Consider the following 25,905-nt stretch of genomic DNA (forward strand, 5'->3'; position numbering starts at 1 on the left):
CCGTGAAAATGTTGTAAAAGCAACGTCACCCCAGAGTCAAAAACGACTGGTGCTTGCACAGGGGACCACCTTTACCTTTTTAAAAGTCAAATAAAATTATTGTGATATAAACATTTATGAGCCAGAGCCCACTTTTTCATAACGTCTATATTGTTACTCAGAAACTTATGCCAAAACAAATGCTTTCACCTTTAAGGTGCCAGAAGACTCTGGTATTTTGGCTGCAGCAATCCACTACAGCTACCATAGTGCAATTTAGAGACAACTGTTATCAAACTGGATTATCTTCACCTTGCAATTCCTAAACCCACCTAGAGGTGGAGTGTCACTCTGTATGAGAACTCAAAATTGTTTACTTATTATTTATTTTTAGCAGACTGAACAGCCCAGGTTAGCCTAAACTTATCAGAGCTTAGAAGCTTGGTCAGTCTTGGATGAGGACTACCAAGGAAGACCAGGGTTGCTATAGCAATGGCAAGCCACCTCTGTCTCTTGCCTTGAAAACCCATGACGCATTGCTGTAAGTCAAGTGCAATTTGATGGACTATTCCAGGCAGTGTTCCCTCTAAATTGAGTTAGCATGAGCTAGCTCACAGCTTTTTAGCCTCCAGCTCACACATTTTTGTCTTAGCTCTCGAAAAATGGCCCCAGAGCAAACTAATTTATGCAACAGCTCACAACTTTAATGCCAGTAGCTCACAAAGTAGAATTTTTGCTCACAAGACTCCACAGTTTAGGAGTGTTGCTCACAGCGTGTCTGCTGTGGGGGCAGAAAGGGAAAGGCAATTGTAAGTCACTTTGAGACTTCTTAAGGTAGAGAACAGTGGGGTATAAAAACGTACTTTGAATAAAGCCAAAGTTTTATTCAAAGTATGAGCTTTCATGTGCATGTACACTTCTTCAGATATAATAAAATGGAAGAAAACCATTCAGCAAGTTTTAATGGTTTTCTTCCCCTTAATTGTACTTGAAGAAATGTGTGTGCACATGAAAGCTCATACCTTGAATAAAACTGTTAGTTCTACAGATGCCACTGAACTATAACTCATTTCATACCAATTTGTTTCATACAAATAGTTACCTATTATTGGTCTTAGGAAAAAAGGAAAAGAAAGGTCCCCTGTGCAAGCACCAGTTGTTTCCTACTCTGGGGTGACATTGCTTTCCCAACGTTTTCATGGCAGACTTTTTACGGGGTGGTTTGCCATTGCCTTCCCCAGTCTTTTACACTTTCCCCCACAGCAAGCTGGGTACTCATTTTACTGACCTCGGAAGGATGGAAGGCTGAGTCAACCTTGGGCCAGCCACCTGAATCCAGCTTCCACTGGAATCAAACTGAGGTCCTGAGCAGAGAGTTCAGACCACAGTACTGCAGTACTGCTGCTTTACCACTCTGCGCCAAGGGAACACTATTATTGGTCTTAAGGACTATGCTAATGAGTCAGATCTCAGGGAGGATTTCTGCAGACAGAAGAGAAGATATTTTTATTGACCTCCCCCCCTCCCCCGCAGACCTTCAGCTCTCTTCTCATACTGTTTCTGGAGGCCTTTTGTCCCCCACAAGCACTAATTAGGGAAGCATATGAGCTGTGCGGGGGGGGGGGGGAGGCAAGGAAGTCACACTCTACAGACAGAAACCCCTTCTTTCTGCAGAAATCCTTCCTGGGATCCAAGCCAGTACTGAGAACAGATCAGAAGGCACTATCAGGGATTTAGCCAATTAACTAAAACTGATCAGCTGTTACAAATTCCACTAAGATTACTAATTTCTACATACTCCATTCACAAATATCCTACTTTATGTAAAATGGAATGTAAAAGATATGCATCTTACTTCGTTTCCACTTACCACTAAGATCCCAGCAAAAGCTCTTAAATTTTTCACCAGATCTATCAGTGTACTAGCAACTACAGACATAAACTGGAAAAAGAGAAAGAAACATAAAGACTTTTTTCTGAAACACATGAAGCAATATTTTTAAAAGGGAGAAGGACAGAAATATTACACTTCCCAAAAGATCCAATGTACCTCCATGTTGGCAATGATTCGCAGAAATCTGAACACAATCAGCATGTTTGCCAGACGCACCATGTCCCACAGAGACCACAAGCCCTGCATTTCGGGTTTCCTAAGAAAAAACACATGACTAATGTAGCAAATTCTAGCTACCAAAGGCCATAACCTTGGTTGAGAAAGGTGTTATAACAGTCCCGTCCACTTCCCTCCCTCAGAGGTAAGATTTTCCCTCCATTTCTCTTTCCCTTTACTGACTGAACCACTCTAGTAATGTGTTTTCTTTTTTGCTGAAGAACTCTGGCTGTCCCACCCTGTCACAGTATGATATTTTGACCGTTGGCTCAGCCAGGAACCTGATGGAAGGATCAGGAACCTGCTTTAACTTAATTTAAATAGCATTTGAAGTGTTTTGAAATTCTAAATTAACTAAATATTTTATTTAACAGAGGGGGAAAGTCAAGTGAAATCAGGGGTAGAAATTGCTAAGGTGAAACCAGTACACGGCAGATTTTAGTTCTTATGTTTCAAGATAATGAGAGTTTTTTAAACTTTTCACAGTGATTTAAATCTTTATGTTGAGAGGCTTTTGTTCCAGTGTTTTCCCCAAACACTTCAGTATACTTTCTTGGAGTATTCTCTGATTCTTTTGGCTTCCAGAAAGCTGGTGCACTCCTTCCGGTACCCAAACCCCTTCTCTTGAAACACTGGAACTCATCTTGAGTTTTTAATTGACTTAAAGTCTCTAAAGGCGGTTTCTAACCACACCAGGCCAGGTGTCTCTTCACTCCTCACAGCTAACTCCCTGTTTGACTGGGTAAGGAAATACTCCTCTCACTAGAAGTTCTATCCCCTTTAGCCAAAATGGGCCTACTTTCCAAACTTCCTTGCTAACTTTCCCCAGTTCTCCTGTCTGTGTTAAACTGCTTGCAGTCAAGGCTGAATTCTGAATGAATTCTTCTTCTCAGCATTCAGCTCTAAAGTCAATCTCTGCTCAGCTGATGTTAACCAATCAGATCTCTTGGAGCAGCCTTCACAGTCCTTTATCTGTTTATACAGCACTTTTAAGCTTTTAAAAATGCAGTCCATCTCAGATGTCTATGCCAGTATCACAGATATTATATTTGAAAAAGGAAACATGAGACCAGATTGCTTTATGTAACAGCAACACATTCTGTGCTGAGACTTTCAATCATCTTCAGGTTACATGATGAACCTACTTCAAGTTTCAGCATACAACAACACGTATACAACAATATGCATGTTGTTCTTTCAGATGGCCCTCCAGCAGTGCAGCAACCATCATGGAACATGTTGTCACTGCTTGCTAGGAACCAGGTTCTAAAAATGCACTAGCATCCCAGTGCCCAATGCCCACAGAGCTAGGAGCATCCACCCATCATGGGGTAGATGCATAGGGCCAGCATTGGTCCATCTGTGCAGATATGCACTCTCATCCATGAACCCCCTTTCTCTGTTACACATTTAGATGTTACACATCAGCTGTCCAGCCAGAGATTCAGAAGTTACACCTCAACCGTCCAGTCAGAGATGCAACTCATGCATGGCTTACTGGTCCCACTTGGTACAAATTCCTAGCTCTGTAGTCACTGTGGTCCTGTCCTCTTTTCAGGGGATCTTAAGCAAAGTAAAAAACAGAATGGTTGACAGGGCTGGGGCACCTTCTGGCCAGAGCCACAGAATCCTAAGAGTCCCAGGTGCAAGTGGCCCCCATGGCAGTGACCTCACCAACCCCACTGGATGCCAGAGGCCACCATGGCTCTGGTAACTGGACCATGAGCACATGTCCACAGATCTGACCAAGCCCTGTATCTGACAAGATGCACCCAGGGGGCGGCACTGTGTTCGATCCATACTGGCAAGCAGAACACTGTGTCACTTCCAATGACACCTGAATGTGAGCATGTGCTGGAAGGATCCAGCCCTAGTTTTGGGGAGGGAAACCCATATGGGGCCAGTTGTGGCCCACACGCTGTGGTGGGGTACAGGCATCATGGTGGATTAGCAGCATGTCCGTCATTCCCTGCCCAGACTGAGGGGAGAAGGGGCCCCCCAACCACCAGCACAGCCATCGGAATGCCTCTGCTGCCAGGTGCTTGTCCTGGAGGGTTTTCAAGGCAAGAAACAGACAGATGTTTGCCACTGCCTGCCTCTGTGTAGCAATCCTGAACTTCCTTGGTGGTCTCCCATCCAAGTACTAACCAGGGCTGACTCTGCTTAGCTCCTGAGATAAGATGAAGTTGGGCTGGCCAGATACACAAAATTTCCTGATCTGGATAAGCAGCAGTCGAGATAGCTGTTCCCTAGCCACATTCTGTGCATTACAGAATTGCAAGTCTAGCACTGAGTTTCCTGTAAAATCTCACTGGTGCTGCTCTTACCATTGTATACCCCCCCGAGCCCTGGTCCACAGGGGAGGGTGGTTTAGAAATCTAATTTAATACAGACATACATAAGTGTTGCCATTTGGTGGTGTTCGCGTATCTGTGAAGTGACCTCTAGCCCATGGAAGCTCATGCACAATGAATTTGTAGGCCTTGAGGGTTCCAGGGGCCACTGTTTCTCAGGCAAGCTAGAGAAAGTAAAATACTCCCTCCATTCTCAGTGTAGAAGGACAGGCTGTTTAAGACAGACAGGGCAGACATAGTGAGAGAACAGGGCTGCATACAGCGCCAAAGCCACAGTCAGGCCTGTGCGTGAATTCCTGAAACATGGGTTTGCTGCACTGGAAAGAAATGGTGGTTCAGTGGTAGAGCTACTTGGTAAGCAGAAGGTCCCAGGTTCAATCTCCGGCATCTCCAAGTAAAAAGGGTCCAGGCAAGTGGGCATCAAAAACCTCAGCTTGAGACCCTGGAGAGCTGCTGCCAGTCTGAGTAGACAATACTGACTTTGATGGACTGAGGGTCTGATTCGGTATAAGGCAGCTTCATGTGTTCTTGTGTTCAGCCCAAACACAACTGATCATTATAATTCTTGAAGTACATTTCTGCAGCCCACTTATCCAAAGTCTTCTAAAAATCAATTAAAAAGAGATTTTTCAAGAAAGTTCCTTACTAAAAGCTATGAGTATTGTAACATGTCAGTTTCTAGACCTGTTACTTTCTACAAAGAGATTCCCCCACTGTGAAATATATTATTATTATTATTATTATTAGTAGTAGTAGTAGTAGTAGTAGTAGTAGTAGTAGTAGTAGTTTATTTCTATTCCGCCCCTTCCCCCTTTTGGGGGGCTCAGAGCAGAGCACAACAATTTAGATGAAAATCACATTAAAATCATAATTAAAAAACAGTGCAGTAAGTTAGTTCAGCAAGATGATATGAAGCAAGATGGTATAGCTCCACAATACAGTGATGCAGCGGGCCGTAAGGGCATAGGGGGAGGTCAACCAATCTAATAGATGGATGCCCACTGCCGCATTCAAAGACTTGGTTGAACAGCTCCGTTTTACAGGTCCTACAAAAGGCCAGTAGGCCAGGTAGGGCACGGATCTCCATTGGGAGCTGATTCCACCAGGTCGGGCCCAGGACTGAAAAAGTCCTGGCCCTGGTGGAGGCAAGACAGGCATCCCTTGGGCTGAGGACTGTCAGAAGATCCTGGGAGGCCAAACAAAGCAACCTCCGAGGCGTATATGGAAAAAGACAGTCCCGTAGGTATGTTGGTCCCAGGCCGCATAAGGCTTTAAAAGTCAAAACTAACATCTTAAAACAGATCGGGTACTCTATAGGCAGCCAGTGCAGGCTGCGGAGCGCCGGCCGTATGCTCACCCGAATAGGTGATGCAGTCAGCAGGCAAGCTGCTGCATTCTGCACCCACTGCAGTTTCCGAATCAGTTTCAGGGGCAAGCCACCATAGAGCGAGTTGCAGTAATCCAGCCTGGAAGTGATCATTGCATGGATCACTGTAGCCAAATCTTGGGAGGATAGGTATGGTGCTAGCTGCCTAATCTGCTGTAGGTGGAAGAAGGCAGACCACGCAGCTGTTGTGATCTGGACCTCCATTGAAAGGGAGGCATCCAGAATCACTCCCAGACTCTTCACCTGCTGGGCCGGTACCAAGGCGGCCCTGCCCAGGGCTGGGAGCTGGATGCACAAACCCTCCCCCCTCGATTTAGGTACAGGACCTCTGTATCAGTTGGATTTAACTTCAGTCAACTCTGCTGTAGCCATCCAGCCACGGCTCCTAACGCCTCCAACAGCTGCTCAGGGGCGGAAGACAGTCTGCCATCCATCAACAGATAGAGCTGAGTGTCATCAGCATACTGGTGACAACCCAGTCCAAAACATTGGGGAATCTGGGCAAGGGGCGCATATAGAAGTTAAATAATGTAGGCAAGAGAATAACTCCCTGCGGCACTCTACATATAAGTGGGTGCCACAGGGAAGTCTGCTCGCCAAGCATCACCCTTTGTCCCCGTCCCTGGAGGAAGGAAGAAAACCACTCCAAGGCCACCCCCCAGACCCCGGCAACGGCAAGGTGGTGGGTCAATAGGTCATAGTTGATCATGTCAAATGCTGCTGATAAGTCAAGAAGAATCAGCAGCACTGACCCGCCTTGTTCCAGGTGCCTTCTTAGGTAGTCTGTGAGGGCGACTAGTACTGTCTCCATCCCATGGCCCGGGCGGAAGCCAGACTGGAATGGGTCCAGGGCTGATGTTCATCCAGGAAAACCTGCAGCTGCTCCGCTACCGCTTTCTCGACTACCCTTCCCAGGAACGACAAGTTAGAAACTGGGAAGTAGTTAGCTAGCACACTAGGGTCCAGCGAAGGTTTTTTCAAAAGCAGGCGAATTACAGCCTCCTTTAGTATCTCTGGGAATGTCCCACTTGTCAGAGAAAGGTTAACAATATCGCCCAGAGAGTCCCTAATACCATCCTGGCAAGCCTTCACAAGCCAGGATGGACAGGGGTCCAGGAGGCAGGTGGAAGATTTCACTGCAGCTAGGATCCTGTCTACATCCTCCAATGTGAGTCGACTGAAGCGGTCCAATATCGGACCGTCCGACAGCCAAGGGGCTTCCAGTTCACATACTGTATCAACCGTGGCTGGGAGGTCCTGGTGGAGAGTCAAGATTTTATCTGCAAAATATGTCACAAAAGCCTCAGAGCCGATATCCAATTCTCTATGTTTTTGGTTGCTCGATGGAAAATTGTCAGAGACCGAATCATTCTAAATAATAGGGCTAGGCGCAACTTTGCAGACTCTATGGAGGCCACATAGAAAGTTTTCTTAGCCGACTTCACAGCCTTCTCATAGACTTTCATAAGCATTCTATAAGAGGTTCTGGACTCTTCATCACGAGCACGCCGCCACACTCTAACCATCTAAGCTGCCATTTCATCCTTAGCAGATCCAAGGAATACCAGGGAGCTGCTTTAGTACAGCAGCAAAGAGGGCACTGGAGGGCGATGTCGTTGATAGCAGTGGAGAGTCGGGAATACCAGTCCTCCAAAAGCTCATCTAACGACCCACCAAGGGGCATCAGATCCTGCAGGGCCTCTTGGAACCACTCTGGGTCCATTTGACTCCACGGGCGAGCATAAATCTGCTTGCCACCTAAACAGGGTGGAAGCTGCAAGTTCAGCCGGACTTTCAAGGCATAATGGTCTGACCATGGAACAGCGTTTGCCGCCATCAGATCCACTGATATCCCTGCCCCAAAGATCAAATCTAGTGTGTGACCGGCCCGATGTGTGGGAACCAATACAAATTGGTTGAGTCCCAGCGTTTCCATGGATGACCCCAGGTCCTGCGCCTGCAGGGACGCCACGTCATCAACGTGAATATTGAAAACTCCCAAAACGAAAAGTCTGGGGAAGTCCAATGCCCAGGTGAACACCGCTTCCAGCAGGGCAGGTGGGCTTTCCGATGGTGTGTTAGGCGGTCGGTATACCACCCAGATCACCAAACTCTCCTCAGTTTCCCACACCAGGCTGGTACACTCTATGCCAGCAATGTTCGAGTCAGGGAGTGCCCTGAAGGAAAAAAAGTCTTGAATGAGCACTGCAACCCCCCCCCCCCCAATTTGTCTAAGACTGGTGAAGGACGGCAAACCCAGGTGGGGTAAGCTGGTTCAAGGCAACAGTTTCGCCATCCCGCACCCAGGTCTCCGTCATACAGCAGGTCCACTTGCTGTGCTGCAATAAAGTCCTGCAAAGTAGTGGTCTTATTATTAATGGACCTGGCATTTATCAACACCAGTGAAGGAGATGGGTGATTTATCCTAGCCCCACAACCAACATGTCTCAGGATGGGACACAGATGAGAGGAGATTCAAGCATTTCCATATCTCCGGCTCCCTCTCTGTTTTCGTAACCTATTCCCACCGTCATACATTCTCCACCCTGTTACAACTGAAATCCCCGACCCTGACATGGCCTCCCACACACAGTGCTATTTGACCAAAAGAGGCCCTGCTAGCATCTGCGGATAAAAATCCAAGGAGCGGCCTCTCATTCATTAATCTACCCGCCTACTCCTTTCTCATGCACAATGCTCTTAATTTCACTTTGGCTCCCTACTATTTCTATTATTATCTAACTTCCCCTAAAAATCAAGCTCATTAGTTGTCTCACTATCTAACAACTCAAATAACATCTAACAGTTTAAATTAATCCTACTACTAATTATTACTGGCAAGCCAATTAATAATAGTTACCTTCCCACAATTTTCCACCCTCCCTGTCCTACACAACCCAATTAATTAGCTAGGTAAAATATTCAGTAGCACTTTAAAAGATCCAATTTAAAAGATGAGTTCCAATTAAACAATTCATTAAATTCCTAAAATCAAATTTAGGATAGCAATAGCAATTCATAATGGCAATTCAGAGCTTGAATTAAAAAGTTAAGGCTTCAAATATAGATGAATGTACAAAATAAGATGCTGAATAAAGTGCTGAGTGCTAGGCCAGTTCTTCCAGTTTTTCCTGAGTCCACTGTCTGTCTATGGTGGCCCAGTGTGGTCTAAATTCATGATGAATGTTTGTACTGTTCCTGGGGGTAATCCAGCAGGCCAGGGAAGTGGTGGCCTTTTCAAAATCCTTCCAACGAGTCAGCAGGATATTAGGCGGGGGTAGGGGCCAGAGTAGGGTGGGGGGGCGGATTAGTTGGTCTTCGGGGCTGCATCTGCAGACACTGTTAGGTGCACCCCACAGGCTCTCCACTGAGCCAAGCTCCCCATCAACACAGCGTCAGTGTTCTGTCATTGTGGCACCTGACTCCCTTTGGGCCGTTGCCTCTCTCCTTCATCTCTCCACTGCCATTCCTGCACACACAACACACACAGCGTGGCAGTCCCCAAGCCCCACACTCTGGCCCCGCTCTCTCTGCCCGCAGCTCCACGGCACTAACTTCGTCCACTTGCCCTGCAACGCCGTGGTGCTGACCTCGTCAGCTCACCTCACTTCCCGCTTCCTGTCACTTTCTCTCGCACTGTCAGAAGCCCTGTTCAACAACGCCGTGACTTCTCTTGTTTTCCATATCTTTGGCCAGGCCAGTGGTGGCAGCGCTCCACCCGATTTCTGGCTGTTTTCAGCGGTCTACAGGTCGGTAATGCCCCTGTAAGGTAGCAGCAGCACTCCAGCACTCCAGCAATTAGCGTATGAAGCCAATAGATGGTTGAACTTTTGAGTTTGGGATTAACAACTGCGGGAGCATTTCAGTGACATATAGAATCTCACTATTATGCATCACTACCTCCCTACCTCATGCTACTGAACAGATGGAAAAATCTTCCCCCCCTCTCTCCATAGAAAAGGCATTTGCAAGATAACCTCTAATCTGTGGCAGAAGGCAACTGGATGGTAGGAGGAGTACCATCCCAAATATCAGTAATTGCTAGATAGCTTAAGAACACATACCAGCCAGGATGAGGAAATCCATATACAGCAAATGTTGACACTTCTAAAACCTATGAAAAAAGGGAAACAGGAATGCTATACCAAGTCCAAAAATTCAGAAAGTGTTCATGTTATAAAACTAGCATAAAAGGAACCAACTACAAACAAATCTAATCACACAACAAATGTATTTTACTTAATGGAGTTTATTCCTAGGAAAGTGTTCTTAGGATTGCAGCCTAGGATTTACAGAGGGGACTCGTCACTAATAAGCACAATAACAGTTTTTGTTTCGTTCCTCATCACCCAACAACTGAAATACTATATTTCACATTGCACAACAGCTCATCAATATATCTAATTCTCAACATAGCCTCATCTGTGAATAAATAAATCTGGCAATTGGGACTATGAAAAACAGATTGCTTACCTGTAACTGATGATTTTCGAGTGGTCATCTGTGCAGTCACACTGATGGGATTAGGCGCCAGCGGCAATCTCAATTGGTAAACTTAAAAGCTGCGGATTTCAGCACCGACATCCCAGTGCGCATGCCCAGAAGCCCCACTGTGCATGCCCATGGAAACGGGAGCGGACATCCCGCCAGTTCCTTCTGACCGCTTCATAAGCCCAAGATGGACCAGCAACAGAGGGGAAGGAGGGCGGGTAGTGTGACTGCACAGATGACCACTCGAAGATCATCAATTACAGGTAAGCAACCTGTTTATCTTCTTCGTGGTCTCTGTGCATCACACTGATGGGAGATTAGCAAGCCAACTTCCTACCTGGAGGAGGGTGCAACGGTCCATCAGCAGGAAAGAGACTGCAGAACAGCACAGCCCACCGACGCGTCCTGGCAAAGACGTAGGTCCAGTGCATTGTGACTCACAAAGGACCAGGTGGCAGCCTTACAAATGTCCTGGATCGAAACGCCGCTCAGGAAAGCCGCCGAAGTCACCACAGCTCGAGTGGAATGGGCTCTTATGGGCCCTGGCAGGGGCCTCTTGCTCAATAGATAGCAGAGTTTTATGGTCTCAGTTATCCATATAGAAAGTCTTTGGGACAAGATCCGCTGCCCTAAAGACGCAGTGGCATAGGAAACAAAAAGTCTGGAATCTTTCCTCGAAGGATTTACACGATGGAGATAGAACGATAACGCTCGTTTCACATCCAAAGCGTGAAGTCTCCTTTCAGCATCATTGGCCGGAATAGGAAAAAACATCGGCAGGGAGATTTCAGAGTTCAAATGAAAGGAAGAGATCACCTTGGGAAGGAAGGTGACATTCGAGCGAAGCACTACACCTTCATTGGTGAAACACAGGTAGGGGGCATCGCATCTGAGCGCTGCCAGCTCACCCACTCTTCTTGCAGAAGTAATTGCCACCAAAAAGGCCATTTTCCACGCCAATAATTGCAAAGAACAAGTGGCCATCGGCTCAAAGGGTTTCCCCGCTAGAGCACGTAAGACCAAAGAGAGGTCCCAAGTCGGAGTAGGCTGTCTCACAGGAGGATACAGTCTAGGGAACCCCTTGAGGAACCTCTTAGTATCAGAATGTGTGAAAACAGAATGTCCATCTATCTGGGAATGATTAGCGGATATGGCAGCCAAATAAACACGCAACGATAAGACTGCCAATCCCTTATCCAAAAGGGAAAGGAGAAAATCAAAAATGGCAGGTAGGCCCGCTGTTGACAGGTCTAAAGAAATATTAGAAGAAAAGTGAACAAAACGTGACCATTTATAGGCATAGGACTTGTGCATAGAAGGCTTCCTGCTGTTCAATATAACAAATTGAGCTCTGTCTGACAGTAAAGTCACTGTAGACGCCACGCTGTTAATTTCAGATGCGGTACATCATGGTGTACCACACAGCCCTGGTGCGTGAGAAGAAGATTTGAGGCCTGAGGAAAATGGTGAAAGTTTCCCTTGGCTAGATGAAGGACCAGGGAGAACCAATGCTGTCTGGGCCACCAGGGTGTCACGAGGATGCCCACAGGTCTTTCCCTCGAAATCTTCTGCACCACCTTGTTGATCAGAGGAATGGGAGGAAACAGGTACACATGCTGCTGATCCCACGGAAAGAGGAGGCAGTCTCCCAAGGACAGGGGATCTGTCCCCCCCCCCCCCGCAGCAGAAAAGTTTGCATTTCCTGTTGCTGCGCATGGCAAAAATGTCTATCTCCGGCGTTCCGCAACTCAGAAAAACTGGATGAAGGAAGTCCCAGTTGAGCTCCCATTTGTGAAGCGAAGCTCCCCCTCGACTGAGGAAGTCTGCACACACATTCAAGTCCCCCGAAAAATGTGCCGCCACCAAAGACACACCCATTGATATGCACATCTCCCATATGTTCAGAGCAAGTACACAGAGTCTACGGGAGACCGTACCCCCCTGCCTGTTTATATAAGACATGGTCGTCGTATTGTCTGTCAGAATGGCTACCGTTTTGCCCTTGAGAAGCGACTGAAAGGACTGGATAGCATGGAAGATCGACAACAGTTCCAAGAAATGTTATGTGGTGATGCGCGTGGTGATTGGGCCACCTGTCCCCCACACATAAGCCATTCATATGTGCTCCCCAGCCCCATAGGGACGCATCTGACATTATTGTGACTGACAGGGATGGTTGGTGGAAGGGAGCCCCCTCCATCAGGTGCTGCCGCTGTTGCCACCAGGTGAGAGAGGATAGAACTTCTGGAGGGATGGTCAACAGACGAGATGGAGAATCAAGATTGCATTTGAAGTGTTTCAGGATCCATAGTTGCAGGATCCTAATATGCAGCCTGGCGAAGACCAGAACCGAAGTAGTGGCTGCCATGAGGCCCAAAACATGCTGAATCTGACGCGCTGTGATCGTAGGTCTGCGCCGAACAGCCTAAACAAGATTGATAATGTCCTCCACTCGATTTGGAGGCAGGAAGGCCTTGCAAGCATTGGTGTTTATTATGGCTCCTATAAATTGCACCCTCTGAGGGTTGTAGGTGGGACTTCTTTTGGTTGACCTGCAGACCCAGCTCCCGAAAAAGAGTGAGAGTAATGGCGATGTGCTGTAGAAGACAGACCCTGGATTCTGCCACGAGGAGCCAATCGTCTATGTACGAGAATAGGGTTATCCCCTGCGATCTCAGATGGGCTGCGATAACCACCATAGTCTTGGTGAAAACCCTGGGGGCTGTAGAAAGACTGAAGGGCAACACCCGGTACTGGAAATGGGCTGCTCCAATGGTGAATCTGAGGTACTGCCTGTGAGAAGGGTGAACAGAGATATGGAAGTACGTGTCTTGTGAGTCCAGTGTGGCCATCCAATCCCCACAATTGAGAAGAGGGAGAATGTTGGGTAACGAGGTCATTCTGAATTTGTGGTAGGTGTTGAACAAGTTCAAGGCTCAAAGGTCCATGATCGGCCAAAGACCTCCGTCTTGTTCTGGGACAGTGAAGTAGCGAGAGTAAAAACCGAGTCCCCTTTGATCTAACAGAACTTGTTCGATGGCTTGTTTGAGAAGAAGAGACCGAACCTCTTCACGCAAGGTGTCTGAAGGACTGGTGGAAATGAATGTTGGAGTGGTTGGATTCTGATGGAATTCGATCACATAACCTGCCAGATTATGGATAGGACCCATTGGTCTGAAGTTATGTTGTACCAAGCCGGGAGATAGGGGGAGAGGCAGGTATGGCCCAAAGAGAACGGGTGGGAAGGGAGGAAGGACAAAAGGCAGTCAAAGCCCCTGCTTGGGCTGTTTAGGGCCCTTCTGACAAGAAGATTGAGCAAAGGAAGGAGAGTATTTAGATTTGGCTCCATATGAAGGCTTGGTGAATGGCTGAGTCGATTTCGGGCGCCAAGATTGCTCTGATGGAGATTTCGAATAAGGTTTCTTATTCCACGGTTTGGGCCAAGGTCATTTAGTTTGGGAACGTTGCGCGGAGACTCCCAGGTTCCTGGAGGTTCAGATACTCTTATCCATCTCCTGCAACACCAAATCGGTATTAGAACTGAAGAGGCCATTGCCATCAAAGGGTAGATCCTCAATATAGGTCTATAAGAGGTTCAGGATCGATGAGAAGCTTTGGAAAACTGATCCCAGTCCATCTGGCAAGGTGGAAGCCAAGGAAAAGAAGGTTGCATGGGATATGCCCCATATAAATACTGCCACTGACGCTGATCCCATGGGATTTGCGAAGGCAAGCGGTGCGAAGGAGAACGTTCGACCTCTCGGTGTTGAGGAGAGCGGCTTCTCAAAGAGTGGTCCCTTTGAGATTCATGCAATCGACCTCAAAGGAGCGGACTCCGGGATCGAGAGACCTCAACTGCCCTTCGGGATCGACCAGGCAGGCTCCTCTCAGTGCCGTAACGCTGTGCCGGTTCAATCTCCTGATTGGAGTCAGAGGATATGATGAGCTCTGTCAATATTGAGGCGAGGATCGGAGGGCTTGGCCGACGACCCGGTGAAGCGAACCGCTTCAGTGGTGGAACAATCGGTGCCGTCGGGTCTGATGGTGAGACCGGAGGAGCTGGAGAGACGGATTTGGTATGTTTTGGCTTATCCGATCTCTTAGCTTTCTTCTTCTTCTCCTCATGAGTGCCCTTATCCTCCTTATGCCTCTTAGCAGGCGTAGAGGAATCTGACATAGCAGCCGAGCCCGAGTGTTTGTGAGGGCGATCACATCGGAAAGGGGACGATCGGTCTCAAGCGATGTCGATGGGTCAGCTGGTGCGGTCTGTTGCTCGACCCGTTCTGCTGAGGACAGTTTCTGAGGGGATAACGCCTGCTCCATAAGGGCTGCTGCAAGGCTGGCAGCTCTGTTCTTTTTGGTCTGTTTAGAGAACTTCACGCAGTGCGCACAAGAGTCCGTTCTATGGAGCTCTCCAAGGCACAGTAGGCACAACGAATGTCCATCAGGTGGGGCGATCTTACTCCCACACTTAGAGCACCTCCGGAAAAATCCTCAATGTCTTTCCATATGAAAAATAGAAGGAAGAGTGGATACACTGTGTTGTTAATTTTTGGAGTTGAAATAAATTTTTTTTTATTTGGAAAAAAAAATAGAAGGAAGGACGGATTGGGGGGAGAGGTGTGTGTGGAAGAGCGGGAAATAGGGGTCTTTGCACCCGCACTTCCCAAAAGCTTAGTACTATAATAAACTAACTAACAACTAACTACAGCTATAACTATAACTATATATATATATTTGAATAAAGCAGTTCACCGACCAAAGCGACGAAAGATCGACTGATCAGCGCGGCGGTCAGAAGAGAACTGGCAGGATGTCCGCTCCCGTCTCAGTGGGCATGCACAGTGGGGCTTCTGGGCACGTGCACTGGGACGTCGGCGCGCAAATCTGCAGCTTTTAAGTTTACCGATCGAGATTGGCGCTGGCGCCTAATCCCATCAGTGTGATGCACAGAGATCACAAAGAAGATCATACAAGAGATCTTTCTACAAACCTAAAAAAGGTCCTGGTTTGCAGAAAAATCTGAAATCTCCCCACTTCCTTCCCATGCCCAGGAAGGAAGTGGGGAGGAGGGAAGGGCAGTGGCACTCTTTCAGCAGGTCGCTTGCCTCTGCTGCCCCCAGCACTGATCATGAGCGCGCCAGAGGAGCACAGGAGTCCAACCTTTGGCACGTTTTTTCCCACTGATCAGATGATCAGCAGGGGGGTCAGCCTTTAAAGAGCCCGGGAGGCACTTCACCACCCCTTCCTGGACCTTAAAATTGTGAAGAATGGAGGGAGGAGGAGGCTGGGGAGGCAAACAGGGATTTGCCTAGGGACCAGGGTGGGGTGGGAAGGCCGGATTCGGTGGCCCTGCCCTGCCGGACCTGGGGCTACGGTGGGTGGGTCGGCCCCAGGGCAGGTCCCTGGTGCCAAAAAGGTTGGGGGCCACTGGACTAGAGCACAGCACCATTCTTTAGTGATCCTTACACAGGTCACTGGTACCCATGGCATAGCAGAATACAACTCAAGGCACATCAAGTTATCTACATGGCAACTGAAAAGTGAAGGTAACAGGGATAGGAAGGGCACTCTGCCCCTCACAACATCAAGAAGAGACCTATACCTTAATCTTGGATAATAGCCTCAGTGGTAGATTATTTGGACTGTCAACACATTTGCAAATAAGAAATTATTCTCAGTTTAGAGAGTACATTATGGACCAGGTGAACTTTTGCTGTTATCTTATGTTGTCTTCTCAAGCCAACAAAATATCAGCAGGTACCCTCTCAGGTAAGAACAGAACAAGTTATTAAGTGACACTCACCATCAGAACTACAGTCAGAACTCCATCAAAGATATTCCTTGTGTAAGATAAATATCTTTTTAATCCCAGCGCAAATATTTTCAATAACATTTCCAGCAGGTAGCAGAGAATGAAGAAACAGTTTATAACCTTAAAATTTAGAATAAAAACATGATTTAATTAAGGATTGAGATTTCTGAAATACAAAATACAGGTACAGCCAAACAGAACAGCCATACATACCCCTAAAAAGAAGTCATCCCGGCCATCTGGTGGCTTTTCCACATCTATTACCAAGACCACCTGGAGAGGGAAAAATGGCTGCTGGTTATCAAATGGTAAGCTATGATGGACTCAGGAACTTAGCCTGAGTAGCTGGGGAACAGGCTTGAAGCGATTGGCTGGAACATTGCCTGAGCAACGAAAAAGTATCCATTCGAGGTTTGCTTAGCTGTGAAACACCTCAGGATTTTAGTCTGAGCCAGGGAGTCTTCGAGAGAAGTCTTCAGAGAACCAGTCTGAAGTGAAGACAGTGGGCTTAGGCCAGTCAATTGTAAAGTCAACTGGACGAGGGGCTGAGAGCAACCAGAGAGGCTGGAAACTCTCTAAGGGAGATTCTGCCAGCACATCAGGCATTCTCCAAGTACAAACTAGACACACTGAGGGGGGAATTGAATTCTGGTAGTCAGCAGGGTTACCCAAGACTCAGACCAGAAGACTAGCTGTGGGGCTGAGATGCATCGGTATTGAGGGGTGCGAGTCCTGGAAGACAGCTAGTGTGAGAGGGTCTGTGAGGGAGAATATACTGACACCAGTCAGGAGTTCTGTGTGTGTGTGTGGAAAGAGTGATTGTGGTTTGTTATTTTTATGATTTGGCACTGCCAAACCTAGGGCTAAACCAACTGAAGTAACAGCATTCTGAGTGCCCAGAAGGCACAGACTACCTGGAGTAGAATCTAGTGGGATTCTGAAGCCTGCTGGTTTATTGTTATTTTAAAGATCTCCTGCCACAGTTTTGTTATATTTTACCTCAGCCTGAAAAATCTCTACTCTCTGTAATTGATTTATTCTGCCAACCATCTGCAAACTGATTTGCCTTTTGAAATATTGAACAGTTATAATCAATATTATTTCATCCCTCTCCCTTGCCTTTTGTTACCTAATAAATTTTGTGGGTTTTGACTTTAAAACCATCTGTGCCAATTATTAAGAGTTCTGACAGGATTTCTGCAAGCCTGACTGAGGGAAGGTGACTGGGGGAGAAATTTAAAGTGGTCACCCTCCTGAGAAAGGTTCAGACTTGACCCCTCACATAAGCCTTTTTAACAACAGCTTTAGAATGTGCTCAAACTAAGACTGTTCTGAACTCATATCTAACACACACAACGTACTAAAAGTTATCAGATCAAAGGGAATGTTACCCAGCCTGCCCATTTATTATCTATGTGTTACTAAGTAGCTAAAAGTGGTGGTTGTGTAAAGCTAATTGACTGGAAATAATATATCAAGGATGACTACATACCCCCAAAAATGAGGGTTCTTATGTTTTTGAACACTTTCACATGGTCTCCAAGAACAAATGAAAATAAAAGGAAAGTGATGAAAGGTTTCTAAGATATTGAAAAGACATTTCCACTCAAAATAAAAACTACCCCAAGCCCTCTTCCCATGATGACCTCCTCCCCAACAAGATCCAAGGCTGGTTGCAAAGGAAGCAAGTTTGAGGAGGGGCTAGGGCTCAGTGGTAGAGCATCACCTTAGCATGTAAGAAGAGTCAGTCATTTATTTTACATGGCATTTCTTTTATACTGCCTTAAGTTGTAAAGTCTCCTTTGGTTAGGGAAAGGATAAAAGTTTGTCTAATTTTTTTTTTTTTAAAAGAGGCCAAGTCATGAAGGCTAAGTTTATCAATACTATTAGACTTGAGAGCTTAATGAAACTTCCAGGGACAGTGGCAGTATATACCTGAATACCAGTTGCTGGGGGGGAATAAAGAGGAAAGGATGCAGTCTTCATACCCTGCTTGTGGGCTTTGAGAAAGCATCTGATTGGCCACTGTTAAAACCTGTATACTAGAGCAGGTCAACACTTGGTCTGATCTACCAGCGCTCTTATGTTCTTATGAAAATGAACAATGCTATTTGTATGTTGTGCAAGACCACAGTTCCAAAAAAACTGTGGGGTAGGAGATGGAGAAAGACATTAAGAACATTAATACTCACACATACAGAAATGATGTTCGCTAAAGCTACAGCATTTCCTAAATACTCAAAGTAACAATGACCAAAGACAAACTGGATTTTTTGTAGAAAAGATGACTCATAATTTGGTCTTGGAGGATGCTGAAAGAGAGCACATACGAACTCCTGTAAGAACATAATCTGTACTAAATGGTTCACAAAGTCACTTGGAAAAGTTATTAGGGACTGCGGTTTATACTACTGTGTGCAGTTTGCTAAAACTAAAACCCTACTATGTAATTTTGGCATATTTAATGTGATTCAGGACTGCTGAAAAGTCAGAAGATGAAAAAATGCATTCTAAACAATCAAGAGTACATAAAATATAACAGGGACATCTTGAGGTACAGAGTTTTACTTTTAACTGTTCACACAAATATAGTATAACTATATGCAAGTAACTCTTCTAGCTCTACCCAACATTAACTATGCCTACTTTAATTATTCACAGGTAAGGATTACACAGTTTGAGGTTTTGCATATTTGCAGTATAGAGTCATAAATGCAATGAAAACAATCACAACTATAGAGGCTACCTGGCTTTATTGTAAAGCATGGGGTTTTATAGTTGGTTTGTATTTAAGGATAAACATTTCAGCAAACATTAAACTTTTTCAAACAATATATAGGAAGCAAGAGTCAGGCTCACACTACCACCCCTTTATCTTCCCTGCCATATACAGAATGTAACTGAACTTATTTTTGTGTTTATCAGTATCTCTGTGGTCCATCTTCTGATGAGAAGGCAGAGATCTGACTGAGTGAGAAAGATCCCTATGTAAAATAATCACAAGCCAGATCAATTTTTATATTATTTTCCTGGCAAGCTGCAGAGTAACTCTGTTTCCAAATTAACTAACTTTCTCAGAAGAATAGTGTCTGAACAAGCCACCGGCCTAACAATCAAAAAATCTATAAAGAACAGGGATGGGCACAAACCAAATTACAAACCAGTTTTTGTCATGAACCAGGCCGAATCATGGTTTGCAATCTTCCCACAAAACACCATTATTTTTGTGGCATTATTTTGCTTTCCCTTCACTCCTGGAAGCATGCCACTGCTGCAGCGTTACTCAGGGAGGGAGGGGAAAACATTTAAAATGCCCCCCTCCATGAATTCCACAAACTTGAACTGGCTCAGGAAATGGAAAGTTTCATGGAGGTTCATGAACCATGTCTCCATGAGACCCATGAACCTCAATTTTCCTGGTTCATGCACATCCCTAATACAGAGCTACATGCATGATATACCTCTTTAACTGATTCTTTGTCAAGTTCATCGAAAAGTGACTGAAACTGAGCTGATGACAGTCCTCCTCCATGAGGATATGACTTCAGCCTCTGAAAGAGAAACAGGCAGTTACACACATTTCATGTATCAGTGAAGACAACAAATCTTTAACATGAAACAAAAAGTCTTAAATAAAAATGTGGTTCCTACCTCAATGATTGCTTTCTTACAATGGGAATTCATTTCTACTTTCCGCACTACTTGTAAAAGGATTGAAGTTGGGACACACAAACTATGTAAACAAAACCAAATGTGTGATGGAAAATTAGCAAGTTTCTTCCTGTTTATCCCCCCCCCCCCTTAAGTGATTTGCAAAACTTTAACATTAGCTGTTTAAGATGTTCTTTACTTACACATCATTATTGACAGCAGTCTCTTTCAGATAACAAAGAACTTCAAAAGCAGCCCGGATTCCTAAACGTCTCCTGAAAAATGAGGTCTGAACCGATTTCTAAAATCAAGGAAAAACAATAGCAAAAAAATTCACAACAGCAGGAAGATGTAGGCATAGAGAACAAGAAACTAGAATTGATGCAACATTTCAAAATGCAAAACAAGCACAACACAAATTAAAGTATAAGGCTTGAGAAAGAAAGGCTGGCATTTCAAAAAGTCTCAACATGAGCTTGAGGATATCTCCACAGAAAGATTTACACTCCTGCTGTAATTGAAGCTTACTAAAATGTCTGGACATTAAGTGAAGCCCAGTGGTATGAATTTTGTCATTTAATCAGTTAGTCATTGATCAGATAGTCAGGCCAGAAGGGAGATTAAAACTGTGTCTCTCAGACAATGGCAATGTTAACCCAGAATTATGGCTAGGAGTCTGTGGGCGATCCTCTTAGAAAAATAATATGAATGAACTCATACATGTACATTAATTACTCCATGACTGCATTATCAAGAGATCAGTTGCATGATCAGACAGTTGTCACAGATCATAGATAAAGTTGTCATCCCCTCACAGCATTACCAAAAATATTCTTGACTAGAGGCAGTTCAAACACTTGTCAGAAAGTTGTCAAGTGGGAAGGCATTGAGTAATGTGACATTATATGAAGACATGGTGAATGAGTCCTTTAACACAGCGAGAAAGCTTACAGAAGCTTATAGAAGTTCAGATACCCAGGGAAATTTACCAAATTTGGCTTCCATTAGCTGAGAAATACCTTCTACCCATCCTTCCCAATACATCTTCTATAGGGACAGCAGGCAAGTAACAGATCAACAGAGATTTCTGATAAAACAGGGGTCTGGTAGGCCAATCAGAGTTTGTGGAACAAACTGTGTATTAAGAAACCATAGTTTATTGTGATGTCAAAAGATATCTTATGACTGAGAGCATGTCTGCAGGATAATAGGTTACAGGAATTTCTGTGTGCAAGTTAAGTCCAAGAGTTACTTGACATAGTAATAGAAACACTGCACAGTCCCCAATGAAAAATGAAGAACTCTGCCAATATGTCCATGCAAAGCAAATAGAAAGTGATGTAATTATTTAGAGTCAAAAGATTGCATTCATGTAGAACAAATAAGCAGCTAATGCTCTCTCTTCACACAATTTCTATAATCCTCTGTTTTCAAACTGGATCTCATTTTTCAATTTTACAAAATTCCATACAGAAGACCTTAGTGTTCCTATATGTTAAAATTTTGATCTGACCTCTTTTTCAACAAGAGGCTTTTCCCAGGGCTGTAATACAGAACTGGAGGTATAGCACAAGGGAGATGCAGCAGAGTGAATGAATGAGAGAGAACAGGACAAGGGCCTACGTCAAAACTGTAGTTGATTGTCTAATATTCACCACATATTAGAGAACATATGAAGCTGCCTTATACTGAATCAGACCTTCGGTCCATCAAAGTCAGTATTGTCTACTCAGACTGGCAGCGGCTCTCCAGGGTCTCAAGCTGAGATTTTTCATGCCTACTTGCCTGGACCCTTTTTAGTGGAGATGCTGGGGACTGAACCTGGGACCTTCTGCTTACTAAGTAGATGCTCTACCACTGTGCCACTGTTCCTCCTCTAAATTAATTCCCTGTTGAACATATGAAGCTGCCTTATACTGAATCAGACTTCAGTCCATCAAAGTCAGTATTGTCTACTTAAACTGGCAGTGGCTCTCCAGAAGCTGAGGTTTTTCACGTCTACTTGCCTGGACCCTTTTTAGTTGGAGATGCTGGGGATTGAACCTGGGACCTTCTGCTTACCAAGCAGATGCTCTACCACTGAGCCATTATCCCTCCTATTGTCCCTCCCCTTAGGCTGAACATTGTAGAAAGAACATGATTAATATCCAGCAAGTTGGGCTTTACTCACCATAAGATAGCCACGAAACTGATTGTATGTTATTGCCGTCAACAAGTTCATCAGAACCAAGTTCCCTTTTAAAAAAAAGATACTTTTTTCAACTTCTGTTAGATACCATTATCCAGAGAACATCTGAATGGTTCAGGTGCAACAATCAAAACAATATCCAAGATATGTTGGTAAACCATGTGCTATAATTATTTTACCATGGATGTAAATACCACATTTTAAAAGCATGTTGAACTTCTAACTTGGATAAAAGAGTAACTATGATGAATTTTAAATCTGATGGGGGTAAGTAGATTTTTTAAAAGACCTTAAACATGGTTTTCTTCTTTTCTAACAAACAGTCACAATTGAGGGCAGAATAGAGGTCAGAGCAGACAAAGATAAAAGTTAAATGTTTCCCTCCAGGGAGTGCTCAGCTACATGGTTTTATTTATTTATTTTTTCACATTCAGAGCAAATTACTATATATAGAGATAGGGTTAATTCTCTCATTGAAATGGAATTAGATGGCAAGCAGGCTTTAAATTTTCAGTTGTGGCATGTCAAAATGGTAGTGGCCACTGGACCCCAAAAAATATACCCTAGTTTGCTCCTGCATAAGAAATTAGGTCATGCTTTCACATCCCACAGATAAACAGTAGACTGGATCCTATTAAGGATGGAGAAGCCTCATGTGATGGCAGGACACAATTCATGGTGACCAAATATTCTGCTATTAGTTAGAAGACTAACAATACAACCCATCATCATCTAAGTTTTTGAAGCTCAAGCTTCTCTTCCAAGATGCAAGAGACAGAACAAGTATACAGTTTAGCAATTGTCTTATTTTCAGAACTGAAGCTTAAAAACAAATCCAAATTGCAGTCATACTGAGAAAATGCAAAGATATCTAACAATTTGCTGAAAATTTCTACTCAAAGGAAAAGCAACTTACCAATCACAATGAAGAGTATAAAGAAGATGCAATAAGCTCGATTCTTAGAATATGCAGCAATCATCGCTGTAGAACAGGTTTGAAAATGTCAAAAATTGCTTGCACACAGAGCACATGTAAAATCAGAACAACTGCTTAAACAAAATTTGAGAGAGGTGCATAGATGCTTCTAAGATAATGGATGAACAAGCCCAGAGAACATTTCTTTAAGTCCACATTCCCAGGAAAAGAGTAGGCAAACTATCTGAACCTCACAATTTATCCCAAACTTAATAAATTAGCTAGTCATGGTTTTGTTCAGTTAACTAGAAAAAAGAAGAAACAACAACCTCAGAAAGGGATACTTACCATCTGGATTATTTGCAGTTGTCAACAATACCAGCAGTGTAGTCCATGAATCTGTCAAACTGTGAAAATATCCCTTCCATTCCTTGTCCAGTTGGCCATCCTAGTCAGAGAAATGCATGTCATTAGCAAAGCAACATTGACCAGGGTCATTTAAGAACTATACACACAAACTTACCCTTCCTTGGCAGTCTTCAAAATGCGGCTGGATGATTATTTGTCAGAGATGCTTTAGGCTGATCCTGCATGGAGCAGGGGGTTGAACTAGATCAGGGGTGACAAACATGCAGTCCAGGAGCTGAATCAGGCCCCCAGAGGACTCCTATCAGGCCCCTGAGCAACTGGCTGACATCTGCATCCTTCTCCCAATATCTTGCTTCCTTCTGCATAACAGCTTGTTTTTCAAGGCTTGCTCAACTGCACAGCACAGCTACTGAGCCAAGCCTTTCTTCCTTCTATTGGCTGAGGCTCCTCCCCCTTCTGGTACCCTGGTTGAAGGAAGGAAAGAGCCACAGCTTCCTTTGCCCAGTTCCCTGGATCCCATGGGAGAAATACAAAGAAGACAGAGTGCTTTAAGACAGAGTGCTAATATTTTAAGCACATTTTAAGTTTTTAAAAATAATATATTTAATTATGTTTGTGTCCTTTATAAAGTTTATATCTCTGCTACCTCATCACAGGATTATCTCTGCTACCTAACCACAGGATTGGAAAAGGTCAGTTTATATTCCAATCTCAAAGAAGGGTAATGCCAAAGAATGTTCAAACTATCGCACCATTGCACTCATTTCACATGCCAGCAAGGTCATGTTAAAGATTCTACAAGCTAGGCTTCAGTAGTATGTAGATTGGGAACTACCAGAAGTTCAAGCTGGGTTTCAGAGAGGTAGAGGAGCTAGAGTCAAATTGCCAACATTTGCTGGATTATGGAGAAACAAGGGAGTATCAGAAAAACATCTATTTCTGCTTTGACTATGCTAAAACCTTTGATTGTGTGGATCACAACCAACTGCGGCAAGTTCTTAAAGAGATGGGAGTACCAGACCACCTCGTCTCCTGAGAAACCTGTATAAGGGTCAAGAAGTAATTCTCAGAAAGGGATATGGAACAACAACCTGAGATATGCAGAGGACACTACTCTAATGGCAGAAAGTGAAGAGGACCTAAAAAACCTCTTGTTGAGGGTGAAAGAGGAGAGCACAAAAGTAGGCTTGAAACTCAACAAGAAGATCCAATCAGTCAGTCCTAAAGGAAATCAACTCTGACTGTTCCCTGGAAGCAGTGGCGTACGGAGGGGGGGGCGGGGAGGGCGGCTCGCCCCAGGTCTGGGGGATCTGGGGGGCCCCCCGCATTCCCAAGGGGGGTCCCGAAAAATGCGCTGCCTCATTTTTGGGGCGGGGGGAGAGAGAGAGAGCGAGAGCAAGAAATGTGTGAATCATTTGCTTCTCCCCGAGCCTCCTCTTCGCTGCGGCTGCTGCGTGTGAGAAAGCAGGGAGGAGGAGGAGCCGCCCGCCGAAGGAGGCCGGGCTAAGGCCGGCAGCGGCAACAGGGGACGCCTGTTACTGTCTCTTTAAGGGCTCTCCGGCTGGGGTGGCGCTTTTGCTCTCTCGCTCAGGCTCCCTTTGATATTAATAGTGTTGGTGTCTTGAAACTGACGTAATGCGCGGAGACTGAGGTCCTGACAAGCGATAACATTTCTGATAAAGCGCTGATCACCTTGCAATCTCCCCCCCTCAAAAAAAGCCTTCTCTTCCCCCCCCCCTTCCTCTCTCTCTTCCTCCTCCTCTTTTGGGGGGGCTTGTTGTTTCCACTAGAAGCCAGCCTGCTTCTCTCTGCCTCTCTCTCTCTCTGCCTCTTTTATAAACATAGCCGGGCACATCCAGGTCCTCCGCTCCTTCCCTCTAGCTACGCCCCTGCTCGAGAGGGGAGACCATCATGAAAAGTAGTAAGTTTGCAGTGGAGGGGGGCATCTGTGTTGTATATGCAACTTGCTGGGATGTTGGGGGGGATATCCCAAGTGAAGAAAGGCATTTGGTGTTTAGTGTTTTTATAAAATTGGGAAGGAGAGCGAGATTACTCTCCTGGTTGCCTTCCTTCTCTCTCTCCCCCCCCCCCTCTTCCTGGAAGAGGTGATGTCTTGGTGGGTGATTACATCTTTTTAAAGGAGTTAAAACTTTGACTGCTGAAAGGCCGGACCCCCTGCTCAGTTCTCCAAGGGCTGCTATAACTTATTTTTGTCTAGCTTCTGACCCCCCCCCCTTGCTTACACTTAGAATCTATGTGACAGATTTCCCCCCTCCCTGTGCCTTTTGAAAGAACTGAATGAATAGAGAGGTGAAAACTTTTCTAATACTTTTAAGGATAAGAGATTGATTGCAGGGTGCAGATAGGGACTTGTGAAAGAGAAGGAGAGGGGGGACATTGTGGTTTGTTATTAAAAACTCCAGGAAGGAGAGTTTGGTGGAGTTGGGGAGGGGGCGTGCAAACTTGACACTTTCTGCCCCATGGGTTGCCCACAAGTTCAGGGCACAAGGGGAACAGCTGGGCCAGCAGGCTGCTTGTGGCATTTCTCCCTGTCACATGGTGTGGTGGGGTAATCACATTATCAATCACATGACCTAGATCACACCAGCAGTGCCATCTTGGGGGGGGGGGTGCCGCCCCCAAAG

The 25,905-nt window shown here is 45.2% G+C and overlaps 1 protein-coding gene across 1 annotated transcript in view; it reads right to left on the reverse strand.

The window, feature by feature from the left end:
* Positions 1 to 25,905, reverse strand: part of TPCN2 (two pore segment channel 2) — a 65,705-nt gene that overhangs the window by 16,583 nt on the left and 23,217 nt on the right. Inside the window, exons 8-19 of the mRNA XM_060261523.1 lie at positions 23,240 to 23,339; positions 22,892 to 22,957; positions 21,958 to 22,022; positions 19,991 to 20,088; positions 19,788 to 19,869; positions 19,598 to 19,687; positions 18,329 to 18,448; positions 16,350 to 16,409; positions 16,128 to 16,256; positions 9,895 to 9,944; positions 2,030 to 2,129; positions 1,850 to 1,921 (exon numbers count right to left, since the gene is read on the reverse strand). Coding sequence (XP_060117506.1) covers positions 1,850 to 1,921; positions 2,030 to 2,129; positions 9,895 to 9,944; positions 16,128 to 16,256; positions 16,350 to 16,409; positions 18,329 to 18,448; positions 19,598 to 19,687; positions 19,788 to 19,869; positions 19,991 to 20,088; positions 21,958 to 22,022; positions 22,892 to 22,957; positions 23,240 to 23,339 — 1,032 coding nt within the window. The remainder of the gene's footprint in view (positions 1 to 1,849; positions 1,922 to 2,029; positions 2,130 to 9,894; positions 9,945 to 16,127; positions 16,257 to 16,349; positions 16,410 to 18,328; positions 18,449 to 19,597; positions 19,688 to 19,787; positions 19,870 to 19,990; positions 20,089 to 21,957; positions 22,023 to 22,891; positions 22,958 to 23,239; positions 23,340 to 25,905) is intronic.

Source organism: Heteronotia binoei, chromosome 21, assembly GCF_032191835.1.
Source record: "Heteronotia binoei isolate CCM8104 ecotype False Entrance Well chromosome 21, APGP_CSIRO_Hbin_v1, whole genome shotgun sequence".
In the NCBI taxonomy this organism is placed as follows: domain Eukaryota; kingdom Metazoa; phylum Chordata; class Lepidosauria; order Squamata; family Gekkonidae; genus Heteronotia; species Heteronotia binoei.